The sequence below is a fragment of the Ahaetulla prasina genome, chromosome 8 (assembly GCF_028640845.1).
Source record: "Ahaetulla prasina isolate Xishuangbanna chromosome 8, ASM2864084v1, whole genome shotgun sequence".
Classification (NCBI taxonomy): domain Eukaryota; kingdom Metazoa; phylum Chordata; class Lepidosauria; order Squamata; family Colubridae; genus Ahaetulla; species Ahaetulla prasina.
In genome coordinates this window covers 13,249,718-13,263,511 of record NC_080546.1, presented here as the reverse complement: position 1 = coordinate 13,263,511, position 13,794 = coordinate 13,249,718, and the positions used below count along the sequence as shown (strand labels likewise).

At 42.1% G+C, this 13,794-nt stretch overlaps 1 protein-coding gene across 1 annotated transcript in view; it reads left to right on the top strand.

Moving 5' to 3' along the window:
- The window catches only part of PRKG2 (protein kinase cGMP-dependent 2), a 102,091-nt gene that overhangs the window by 67,597 nt on the left and 20,700 nt on the right, over nt 1-13,794 (top strand). The window contains exons 10-12 of the mRNA XM_058192942.1: nt 709-807; nt 9,092-9,242; nt 12,059-12,195. Coding sequence (XP_058048925.1) covers nt 709-807; nt 9,092-9,242; nt 12,059-12,195 — 387 coding nt within the window. The remainder of the gene's footprint in view (nt 1-708; nt 808-9,091; nt 9,243-12,058; nt 12,196-13,794) is intronic.

The window sequence follows — 13,794 nt, the reverse complement described above, 5'->3', positions numbered from 1 at the left end:
ATGGCTGGGAGGGGAGGGGCCAGGCGAGGTACCCCTTGATGTGACTGACATTGAGTTGGCCACGCCTACCCAGTCATATGACCATCAAGCCACACCCACTGACACATGACCATCAAGCCACACCCACAAAATAAGCCACGCCCACAGAACCTGTACTAAAAAAATTTAGAACCCATCCCTGACTATGATTATTGTTATAACTGTGGCTGGGTTCAAAAGTCATGCTAAGTTTGGCTTTGACTAACTGTGTTGCTGAACAGCTTTTGGGCCTTAGTCAACTAAACATAGTTAATCAAACCATGTCTTGGTTACAGCATTAACCCAGCTTTACCATTTGTGTAGTGTGGATAAAAAAAATTCATGATTTTTTTTTAATTAAAAACCAGGGTTTTTTTATTTTTATCAAATTTATTTTAATAAAATGCTTTTGGAGTAAAAATCTATCTAAAGATAGTTTTCTATTTAAAATAAATTAATAATTTAGTTTATTCAGCATGGAAATGGAGCTTAGTTATGTAGTATGAGGCTGTATATTCTACTATATTGGGACTTGGAATTGGAAATGGGAATGGGAATGGCAAGCAGGTTGGTAGCCATTGTTTTCCTAATTATCCTCTGAAGTCTTAGTATCTCCATAGAAGGCTGCTGCAATATATTTTTTTTCTAGCAAAAGGCCGATGTTTTGACTCACTTCTGTTGTGTTTGCAGAACTTTTAACCAAACCGTTGGAACGTTTGAAGAACTTCAAGCCTACCTCGTGGGTTATGTAGCGACTTTGGCTCGAGACGATGAAAAAAGGCATGCCCAGTAAGTCTTCCCAACCGGTTTCTGAAATTAGTAAGGCAGCTAATCTCCGCAAGGTTGTGTCAGATTAGATGGAATTGGAACCAGCGGGCTCATAAAAAAAAAAATACACAAGAAATACCACCTCTGGTGTTGCTAGTTTAGTAAACCTTTTGGCCAACACTTTAAAGCTTAAGAAAATCAACATAGATAGAGTTTTTGCTTTAGCGAACACTTAAGAATGATAGCAAATCCAAGATTTTGCTTTAATGAATATAAGATGCTGCCCTTTTCTTCCAAATGTTTTCTGCTAGAATTGTTCAGCAATGACACATTCTAAACCAGCTGTAATTCCATATCTGGGGCCGTGTGTCTCCATAGTGCATGTAAGTGACAATTACTTGGCAATTTTTCAACATCTTTTCCATAATTCAGCGTCCTCAGTTCACCTTCTGCTCTTTATATAAATATGTTCAATTTGGATTTCCCCGTACAAGAGGATAGGAAAGTCTTAAACATGCAGCTATAAAATGTTCTCTGGAGTCTTGTTTGGAATCTTAAATCCCGCATCCTGCTACCCTGACACATTTCCCCTAAAACCAAACAGACTCACCTGAGACCAGTAATTGGTGCTGTCCCTAGTGCAGACCCACTGAGGTTGCCAAGGGCTGAGGAAATCAGGAAATCTAGGTAATTTAAATCAATATAAGGGTTTATTGCAAGCTTAAGCTCTCTACAAGAATCTGAACTATTAATGGCCAAAGGAAATTAGATAAGTAGATAAGAGTCAATGGAATTCAAGGCAGGCTGGACTTAGATCTCTTGTCTCTTGTAAAGGGACTCGAGACTAATGACGCGTTTGACCCCTCCTTCGGGCTCAGCCTGGCCACCTCCTACAGAGGCTTCTACGATTTGGTTTTAATTCTAGTAAGTGATCCACAATTTCTTTTTAAAAGTCACATATTTTGTATTACTTTATATATACAGTGGTTCTCAACCTTTATAGTGCTGCGACCCCTTTAATACAATTCCCCACGATGTGGCGACCCCAACCGTAAAATTATTTTTTTTTAAGCAGCGATCTCAGCGCGCCTCAGCAGCCGCAGAAGGGGGGGGAAAAGCAGCAAACTGTTTTTTTTAATTTATCGCGCCTGAAGCTGTATTGGCTAGCGATCTGACTGCTTGCGATTGCCTTGAGGACGGAGGCATTAAAGCGGAGACTCCTCCCCTATTAAGTTTATCGCGCCTGAAGCCAGATTAGGCTAGCGATTGGGAGTGATTGCAGCTGGCTTGAGAGGGAGACATCAGAGCAAAGATTTCTCTCTTTTTTAATTCATCGCGCCTGAAGCCGAATTCGTGATTCTTCGACTCGCAAGTATACTTCCCATATTTCCAATGGTCTTAGGTCACCCCTGGCAAATCGTCATTCGACCCCCAACGGGGTCGTGACCCACAGGTTGAGAACCGCTGATATATACAATGCTTTTACTCTTAGCAAGGGCAAAACAGGTATATTTCCAGATATAAGCAATGATCTTGATTCTGCCTAATCAAGACCATTTCGTGCTGTCTGCTAGCACCATCTCTGTTGGAGATGCTGATCGAAACCATGGAGATGCGCCCATTCTTCATGGCAATTATAGATGGAGAGAGGGTCCCCAGTTCTTAGTTCCCCAACATGACGCCCACCTTCAACCACGCTGGGTGGCAATTCTGGGAATTGCATTTGTCAATAAAGGAGAAGGTTTGTAGCTCAGGGTTGAAAAGATTGGTCCTTGATGCTCCCTGAGCTTTGTTGTTTTCTTGCAGACGTTTCATTGCCCAGCTAGGTAACATCATCAGTGCTAGTAAGGAGTGGGGTTTGCTCTCAGTTTGTACTCTACTTCCCACATTGTGCTTGTCATAGATTTGGAGGGCAAGCCTTGGAATAGCCAAGTGCCTCGTCTGTTGTGTCTCGTCCAATCTCACCTCAGCCGGGGTCTTCTTATCTGCTTCCGAACACGGAAGAAGAAATACCTCCAGCTCCCAGCTCTGGCTCCATGCCCAGACAGGCTGAAGAAGAAGAAATACCTCCAGCCCCCAGCCCTGGCTCCATGCCCAGACAGGCTGAAGAAGAAGAAATACCTCCAGCCCCCAGCTCTGGCTCCATGCCCAGACAGGCTGAAGAGGAGGAAATACCTCCAGCCCCCAGCTCTGGCTCCATGCCCAGGCAATCGGAGCAACTAGACCCCTCCCCCTCCTCCACAGCATGTGAGCCTGAGGAAGGTTTATTACCAACAGCTGCCGACTGGAGTGACCCTCGCATCAGAAGACTTGATAGGCGGAGGCAACAGAAGAAAGGGAGGGGCAGGCCGGGATAAGTGCTGAGTCATGGAGCCACACCCCATGGCCTATATAAAGGACCTGCTTTCTGGCATTCTCTGAGTCAGGCAAAGTCTAAACATATCTTGCTGAAGTCACTTTCTGGTCTCCTGCCTGCCCTGAGGACTTTGCTAGGACTTTGGGCAGAGCTGCAGAGGCACACCTGATTCGGATTTCCCTGACCCGGCCGTCAGCGGAGGAGTGGGACACGACACCGTCAGTCTTGTTCTTGTTTCAGTCCTTCTGATTTTAAGGGATTACAGGTAGTTCTCAACTTTGGACCATTAGTTTAGTGACCGTTTAAAATTACAACGTCACTGAAAAAAAGTGACTTAGAACCATTTTTCACACGTATGGCCATTGCAGCACGATCAAAGTTCAGACACTTGGCAACTGGCTCATATCTATGACGTTGCTGTGTCCCAGGGTCACATGATCCCCTTTTGTGACCTTCTGACAAGCAGAGTCAATGGGGAAGCCGGATTCACTTAACGACCACGTTAGTACCTTAACAAGGTTCACCTCAAAACTGTGGCAGGAAAGGTCGTAAAACGGGACGGAGCTCACTTGACCAATGTTTTGCTTAGCAACATACATTTTGGGCTCGGTTGTGGTCGTCCGTCAAGGACCACTTGCGTTCTAACTGGTCTGAAATAAAAACCAGAAATGAGCACTCAGGGGAAAAAAAGAACTAAAGATTGGTTTTCCAATGAAAAGTCCTTTGATTTTGGCTTCATTACTATAAACTCACAAAAGGCCTGAGAGCTATAATAAAGCCGGATGACTCTTTATTGAACAAATTACTATTTCAGGCCACGGATATATAACACACATCAGGGAGAGAATGCAATTGATATTTAACGTCTCAGAAATGTTGCTATTTTACCAGGACTTTAAATAGCACTGTGGGCGACGCCTGGGGTTCATTTGCCTGATTTTCAACATCCAAGGGGGAAGGAAACCGGCTAAATTTCTTTGGACTCCTTTCACTTTTCCTTCTACCCAATTTTCTTTTAAATGGAAGATTTAAAACTCCTTTTCCCCAATTAGCTCTCTTAAAGTTTTCTCATTATTTTTCCCAGTGGCGGTATGGGTAGTCCTCAACTTACGACAGTTGATTTAGTGACCGTTCAAAGTTACAACCGCACTGCAGAAAGGATGATTTTTTCCACACTTAACGACCGTCGTAGCCTCCCCGTGGTCACGTGATCAAAATTCAGACACTCGGCAACTGACTCATATTTATGACGGTCGCAGCGTCACCGGGGGTGTGTGTGTGTGTGTGTCACGCAATCCCTTTTGCGACTTTCTGACAAGCAGATTCAACGGGGAAGATGGATTCACTTAACAGCCGTGCGACTCCCTGAACAACCGCAGCGATTCATGTAACAACTGTGGCAAGAAAGGTCGTAAAATAGGGCGAAACCCACTTAGCAAACGTTTCGCTTACCAGTGGAAATTTCGGGCTCAGCTGCGATCGTAAGTCGAGGACTACCTGTAGTGAATCCCCAATTTGCACAGCAAAACATGCATCCTTATAATAAGTATCTTCGAGTTCAAGGTCTCTGTAAATGCTAGAGGCCAGTCTGAGCAACCTGATTCTGTTGTGTTAGATCAGTCATGAAGCCGCGGTTATTGTGACAGAAACACAAATCAACGGACAAAAGACACTCTCCTTCCCTTTGTTGTGACATCATTAAAGGGCAGCTTTGCCTCCGGCACTGTCTTCTTGGTGCGACGTAAAGCTTCTGCATGATGCCTTGAAGAATCAAATCCCTACACGCATGTAAAAAGAGACCGGAGTCCGTCCTCCTCCCATTCGCTCACTGAGATGGTGCCTCTGCCGTCAACAAACACCATTCAATTTTCCGTTGAAATGAATCAGGATTTCTTTCCAAATGGTGAGAAACGTGGATTGTTCCTTCCACATCTGCTTGTGGCCCCAGGTTCTCCTTTGAAAAAGTTCCAGTGCTTTCCAGAACTGCGATTGAATCATCTCCTCCCGCACAGCTACCTGTGGAGTGCCTAGGTATGCCTTGAAAGGCAAGGCTGTAAGTCAAAATAATAATAAATTCATCATGAACGTCAGAAGTTGTCGGAGCTTCATCACTGGAAGCTTTCAAGAAGAGACTGGACTGCCATCTGTCAGAAATGGTATAGGGTCTCCTTTTTGGGTGGAGGGGTTGGGCTAGATGACCTACAAGGTCCCTTCCAACTCAGTCTGTTAATCTACCACCCTATACCACCAGGATGCTAATTCCCAAATACACATTGCTTCCGAGACTTACCACCATTGCGGATAGATTAACCCAAAAAGCAAAGATGTTGGTGCTAAAGCCCACTACTGATTCTGTAGCATCCCTGAAGAAGGTTTCCACGCTTAAATTCTACTTAAGCCCCCTGTCCTCTAGATGTGGTTGCAACATGTCATGGAGGAAAAAGTGCAGAGAAGAGCTACAGAGATGATTAGGGGACTGGAGGCTAAAACATACGAAGAACGGTTGCTGGAATTGGGTATGTCTAATTTAATGAAAAGAAGGACTAGGAGTGACATGATAGCAGTCTTCCAATATCTTGAGTCACCACAAAGAAGAGGGGGTCAACCTATTCTCCAAAGCACCTAAAGGCAGGACAAGAACCAACTGTTGTGGTCCACCAGCAGCCTGCGGAGCTGGCAACAGAGTCGGACAGCGATAAGGCCGAGGAAGAACATGGGCCAGTCCTGGAGGTTGGGGAACACCCGGATGAGGGCTCTGCATCGGAGGCAGAGGTGGGGCCAGAGCTATCTGGGAGTGATGTGCGGACTCCGGAGCCTCCAGAGGCTGACAGTAGTGAGGCAGAGGAACAAGAGGAGCCAGTTCCTAATGAGAGCTTTATTAGCTTAGCCCTGGTTCCTGCTGGACAGCTCCTTTGCTAGTCAAGGCTGCTGACCCTTTTCGTGCTGCTGACCTCTGCTTTGTTTTGGCAGTAGACTTTATATACTCCTACGAAATCGGGGATCAAGCCAACTGGCACAGGAGGCCCTGCATAAAGTGATAGTGCTAGATCACAGGGATTGGGGACCCTGGGACCATGCCTGTTCTGACCTAGGCTTCCTTAGAAAGTATACAACACAATCTTAGTCCCAGCAAACCTCTTTTATTCATACGGCTGTGAATTATTGTCATTCCCAGTCCGAAAGGCTTCTCAAACAGTCTTTCAGGGGAGTGTTTACAAACACCCACCTTATCTCCCTTGGAATGTTGCCAGAGAACTAATTGCCACACGCAGGACAAGGCCAAACTCAAGCAGAACTTTCCCAAAGCTTTTACAAACCAGGTGAACTAATGGCTTCCTGCAAAAGCTCATGTCCCATTCGCTTTCCTTTTATGTCTTATGGGAGGGGCCAATCATCTCCAAGCCTTACTCCCAAGTCGACCCTGTTTTCTTAATTGTTCCTGTCTTCTGGCAGCTCTGCGCATCCGAACTCTGGGAACAGGCTCACACTGTTCACCTGCCTCACTGATGTCAGGCTCCGGAGGCAGCAAAGAACTACCAGATGGCCTTGGCCCCCCTCTCTGCCTCCAACTCAGAGCCCTCATCCGAGCCTTCCCCAGAATCCAGGACTGGCCCACGTTCCTCCCCAAGCTCCTCACTCTCCGTATCTGCTTCCAGCTCTGCTGGCCGCTGGCAGGCCACAACAATGCCAGATTTTTGTAGCAACATGTCAGAAGTCCAATTTGAGAAAGGAAGGATATTTGGTTTTAGAGTCTGAAAACAGATCTATTTTCTATTCAAAGTAGTTTATTCAAAATAGCTTCTGAAATGGGGGCAGGATACAATAAGAGCAGAGGGGTTTAAGAATGAGAAGGGGAGGGCTCCCCATTCTTAACCTTTTCCTCCAATACAGAAGTTGAAACATTGTGCCACTTCCCCTGTCCCAGAAAAAAATAAATGACAAACTATTTACATATTTTTGCCAAGAAAACAAAATGGGTGTGGCTTGTGCAGGGAGTCCTCGACGTACAACAATTCGCTTAGTGACCGAAGTTACAACGGCACTGAAAAAAGTGACTTATGACCATTTTTCATACTTATGACCTTTAGCAGAATCCCCACGGTCATGTGATTTGCATTATTATTATTTTTATTATTAATTAAATTTTTATACCGCCCTTCTCCCGAAGGACTCAGGGCGGTTTACAGCCATAATAAGAAACAACAACAATATACACATAAAACCATAATTTAAAAAACTTATTATACAAATGGCCGAATTAAAACATTTAGAATAAAACCCCAAATTTTAAAATGTTAAAACATTAAAACTAATTAAAATCCTATTAAAATCCTATGCCAGTCCTGCGCGAACAAACAAATAGGTCTTCAGCTCTCAGCGGAAAGTCCGAAGGTCCGGCAGTTGCCGAAGTCCAGGGGGAAGTTCCTTCCAGCCGACATTGCTTGGCGGACGGCACCCTAAGGAGTCCCTCTCTGTGCGAGCGTACAGGTCGGTGGGAGGCATTCGGTAACAGCAGGCGGTCCCGTGAGTACCCTGGCCCTAAGCCATGGAGCACTTTAAAGGTAGTCACCAACACCTTGAAGTGCACCCGAAAGACCACAGGTAGCCAGTGCAGACTGCGCAGGAGAGGTGTTACACGGGAGCAATGTGTGGCTCCCTCTATCACCCGCGCAGCTGCATTCTGAACCAACTGGAGCCTCCGGGTGCTCTTCAAGGGGAGCCCCATGTAGAGAGCATTACAGTAGTCCAAGCGAGAGGTAACCAGAGCATGAGTGACCGTGCATAAGGCATCCCGGTCCAGGAAGGGGCGCAACTGGCGAACCAGGCGAACCTGGTAAAAAGCCCTCCTGGCGACGGTCGTCAAATGATCTTCGAAAGACAACCATCCATCCAGGAGGACGCCCAAGTTGCACACCCTTTCCACTGGGGCCAATGATTCGCCCCCCAACAGTCAGCCACAGCTGCAGCTGACTGTACCGGGGTGCCGGCATCCACAGCCACTCCGTCTTGGAGGGATTGAGTCTGAGCCTGTTCCTCCCCATCCAGACCCGTAGTGTTTCCAAACACCGGGACAGCACTTCGATGGCTTCGTTGGGATGGCCATGCTTGACAGCTGACTCACATTTATGACGGTTGCAGCTTCCAGGGATCACGTGATCCCCTCTTGCAACCTTCTGACAAGCCAAGTCAAGGGGAGAAGAGCAGATTCACTTATCAACCGTGTTACTCACTTAACAACGGCAGCGATCTGCTTAACAAAAGTGGCAAGAAAAGTTGTAAAAGGAGGCAAAACTCCCCCAGCAAATTTCTCCCTTAGCGACACAATTTTTAGGCTCACTTGTGGTCGTAAGTTGAAGCCTCAAACGGATGTTACCTTTTAATTCAGTTTCTGAGCATTTCATCAGCAGCCACCTTTGATTCAAGCCAAATCACAGGCAGATTCAGAAATTGGTCCGTAGAGGTTTTCTCAGTCATCTAGGTCAGGGGTCTGCAAACTTGGCTCTTTTAAGACTTGTGCACTTCAACTTCCAGAGTTCCTCAGCCAGCAAAGCTGGCTGGGGAACTCTGGGACTTGAAGTCCACAAGACTTAAAAGAGCCAAGTTTGCAGACCCCTGATCTAGGTCATGGTTGTCCCAATGGTGTTTTTTTCAAGAGGCAGCTGGACTTTTCTGTTTTTTTCTTTGAAGTCGTTTCACTTCTCCAAGAAGCTTCTTCAGCTCTGACTGAATCATTCCCCACCATCCTGTCAGAGCTGAAGAAGCTTCTTGGATGAGAAGCGAAACGTCTTCAAAGAAAAAACCAGAAAAGTCCAGTTGCCTCCTGAAACCTAGGGGATATTCGGAAATTGTTTTTCGAAAATCTAACCAACCATTGCAGAATTTCTCACAATTGCGGGCTGAATCCTGAGAGGTCATTTTATTTTTGTTATTATTATTTTTTTAACGCAGAGGCTCTTCCGTGGAGCGGCTCCCTCACCATGCCTCTCTGGAGATGATTCAGCTGAAAGAAAAAGTTACCCAGTTTCCTGCCTCCTGCCCTTTTCAGCACCTGGAGATTGTTGCGACTCTGGGCGTCGGTGGATTTGGAAGAGTTGAACTCGTAAGAATTTAGCATTTAAGCCCCTGGACTTGTGATTGGGAGGGTGATTTGATACAGTTTTGTGCTTCCATTGTTTTTCCTTTCTTATGATGTTTCATTTGTTTCTTTGTTCCTTCTCACGAAATGCTTCAAAGTTTTAACGAGCCTCTTTTGTAAATTTAATATAAGAAAAGTCCTCAGGTCACTGTTTTGGTTTGTTATTTGAATCTCTTTTGTTAAAAATCTTTCTTTCTTTCTTTCTTTCTTTCTTTCTTTCTATCTATCTATCTATCTATCTATCTATCTATCTATCTATCTATCCATCATCGTCTGTCTGTTTCTGTCTTTATATCTAGATAGCTATCTTCTAGCTAGCTATCATCTATTATCTATCCATCCACTCATCCATCTATCATCTTGCTTTCTTGCTTTCTATCACCGTCTGTCTGTTTCTATCTTTATATCTAGATAGCTATCTTCTAGCTATCATCTATTTTTTTTAATTTGCATTTATATCCCGCCATTCTCCGAAGACTCAGGGCGGCTTACACTATTATCTATCTATCTACATATCTATCTGTCTGTCTATCTATCTATCTATCTATCTATCTATCTATCTATCTATCTATCTATCTATCTATCTCTATCATCTATCTATCTATCTCTATTTATCATCTTTCTTTCTTTCTTTCTTTCTATCATTGTCTGTCTGTTTATATCTAGATAGCTATCATCTATCTATTATCTATCTATAAGCGAGTTTTTCAGCACGTTTTTGTGCTGAAAACGTCCTAAACTTATACTCGGGTCTCTGACTTATACTCAGTTTTTGTTTTTTAAGCCTCGGCTTATACTATTATCTATCTATTATCTATCTATCTATACTCAGTTTTTGTTTTTTAAGCCTCGGCTTATACTATTATCTATCTATTATCTATCTATACTCAGTTTTTGTTTTTTCTTTTTCACATTTTACGGACGGGCTTTTGCATTAGCGGGAAGCCCTGCCGGTGCAGTGAGAGGCGGGTCGGGGGCCGCCAGCCTTCTCAGCTGAGGGAGGAGGTTTCAACCGGTGGTGCCTCATTTCCCACCGACATACTCGAGTCCCCAGTTTACCCCAGTTTTTTGGGGTAAAATTGGGGACCTCGGCTTATACTCGGATCGGCTTATATTCGAGTATATACGGTATCTATCTATCTATCTATCTATCTATCTATCTATCTATCTATCTATCTATCTATCTATCTATCTATCTATCTCTATTTATCATCTTTCTTTCTTTCTTTCTTTCTATCATTGTCTGTTTCTATCTTTATATCTTGATAGCTATCATCTAGCTATCATCTATTTTTTTTTATTTGCATTTATATCCCGCCATTCTCCGAAGACTCAGGGCGGCTTATACTATTATCTATCTATCTATCTATCTATCTCTATCATCTATCTATCTCTATTTATCATCTTTCTTTCTTTCTTTCTTTCTTTCTTTCTTTCTTTCTTTCTTTCTTTCTTTCTTTCTTTCTTTCTATCATTGTCTGTCTGTTTCTATCTTTATATCTTGATAGCTATCATCTAGCTATCATCTTTTTTTTTTTTATTTGCATTTATATCCCGCCATTCTCCGAAGACTCAGGGCGGCTTATACTATTATCTATCTATCTACATATCTATCTATCTATCTATCTATCTATCTATCTATCTATCTATCTATCTATCTATCATCTATCTATCTCTATTTATCATCTTTCTTTCTTTCTTTCTTTCTTTCTTTCTTTCTTTCTTTCTATCATTGTCTGTCTGTTTCTATCTTTATATCTTGATAGCTATCATCTAGCTATCATCTTTTTTTTTTATTTGCATTTATATCCCGCCATTCTCCGAAGACTCAGGGCGGCTTATACTATTATCTATCTATCTACATATCTATCTATCTATCTATCTATCTATCTATCTATCTATCTATCTATCTATCTCTATCATCTATCTATCTATCTCTATTTATCATCTTTCTTTCTTTCTTTCTATCATTGTCTGTCTGTTTCTATCTTTATATCTAGATAGCTATCATCTATCTATTATCTATCTCTATCTATATATTATTTATCTATCTATCATCTATCTATCTATCTATTGAGGGAGGGTGCATTACATCTTGGATTTTCAGAATCTGAAAACAACATTTAATACAGTACAATTTTTGGCTAAAATGGTCCGACTGAGATTGGCATTTGTGGGCCTGTTTGGGGTAGATTGCAGCAGTGATAAAAAAATATAATTTTATATCATTTTATTCTGTTTTATATATTTATGCATCAAATTATTGCATTTAATCCTATAACTATTGTATTTTACCCTTCTCTCATTTTAAATCGTTTGTTTAAAATTTTATTGGTAATATGTGTTTGAACCTATACCTTGATATGGCCTATAGGCGAATCAGTATAAATATAAATATAAATAAATATAAATATAAATATACATATACATATACATATACACATGCGCGCACACACACACATGTATATATATATTGTACCAAATTTGTGTTTTGCTGATAAAGAAATAAAGGGAGACTAGTAAAGATCTATTTCAAGCTATTTAGCTCTCATCTGCTAGCCATACTCTTACTTGGATTTGAACTTGAGCTGCCTGCATATTAGGCAGTTGTATTAACCTCTGAGCCACAAGTGTGTGTGTGTGTGTGTGTGTATCTATCTATCTAACTATCTATCTTGGATTTACAGTTCTATTCTGCTGTTATTCTGAAGAACTTGAAGAAAGGGAGAGAACTCGTGTTTATGATTCTGACCCTGTATTTTCTTTGTTGGTGACTTCAGGTGAAAATTAAGAATGAGAACATAGCATTTGCCATGAAATGCATTAAGAAGAAGCACATAGTGGATACCAAGCAACAGGAACATATTCACTCCGAAAAGAAGATTCTAGAAGAGGCCTGTTCGCCATTCATTGTGAAGTAATTTTTTAAATTATTTATATAAACCTATTTCTTTCTTTTTTAAAAAAAAAAAAGATTTCTTGCGAAAAATGACAAAGTCTGGATGGGGCTTCACTGTTTTCTTTACACCCTTCCAGAAACCATGAATCTCATTGTCACTCTCTATTCCATAACACTTTGTTGTCCCCTGCAAATTCCCTTTGGGGCTGTATTTCAAGAGTTGGGAACTTGTGACAATATATTTTTGCTTAACAGGAAAAAAATTGAGGATACTCGTTTCATTGTCCTTGCATCACTCATCATATATAGTCAGTTGTTGTGTTTAGTGGAGATACAGTAGTCCTCAACTTACAACAGTTCATTTAATGACCATTCAAAGTTACAATGGCACTGAAAAAAAGTGACTTATGACCATTTTTCATACTTACGACTGTTGCAGCAACCCTGTGGTCATATGATCCAAATTCAGATGCTTGGCAACTGGTTCATATTTATGACCGTGTTTTTTTTTAATTTGCATTTATATCCCGCCCTTCTCCGAAGACTCAGGCGGCTTACACTGTGTTAAGCAATAGTCTTCATCCATTTGTATATTATATACAAAGTTAACATATTGCCCCCAACAATCTGGGTCCTCATTTTACCGACCTTATAAAGGATGGAAGGCTGAGTCAACCTTGGGCCTGGTGGGGCTTGAACCTGCAGTAATTGCAAGCAGCTGTGTTAATAACAGACAGACTTAGTCCGCTGAGCCACCAGTTGCATGTGTCCCTGGGGTCATGTGATCATTTTTTGCGACCTTCTGACAAGCAAAGTCAATGGGGAAGCCAGATTCACTTAACAACCGTGTTACTAACTTATCAAATGCAGTGATTCACTTAACAACTGCGGCAAGAAAAGTCATAAAATGGGGTAAAACTCACTTAACAAATGTTTCACTTAGCAACGTAAATTTTGGGCTCAATTGTGGGTTGTAAGTTGAGGACTACCTGTAGTTTAGATTTCTGATTTTTCTGCGTTCATAAGCATACAAAAAAACATCTACAGGTAGAAGTGTGTCTCTTCTCAATTGCCCACTACAGGTAGTCCTCAACTTATGACCAAAATTGAGCACAAAATTTATGTCGTTAAGTGAAAAATCCCTTAAGTGAGTTTGTTGCATTTTACGACTTTACTCTCCACATTTTTTAAGAATCACTGCTGTGCTTAAATTAGTAATATGGTTGTTAAGTGAATCTGGCTTTGCCATTGAATTTGCTTGCCAGGAGGTCACAAAAGGGGATCACATGACCCCGGGACACTGCAATCGTCATAAATGTGAGTCAGTTGTCAAGCATCCGAATGTAAATCACATGACCCTGGGGATGCCGCAATGGTCATAAGTGTGACAAATGGTCATAAGTCTTTTTCCCCCAGTGCTGTTGTAAGTTTGAATGGTCATTAAATGAACTGTTGTAAGTCTAGGACTACCCATCTCAACTGTAGATGGGTGATTTGAATCTGATTGATTTTTAATAACAAATTTTATGGAAAGGACACATTTTCTCCTGAACTTCATGCAACCTCTCAATTTTGGCATTCTACAAATGACCTAATTCCTTATTTTTAATCCTAGGT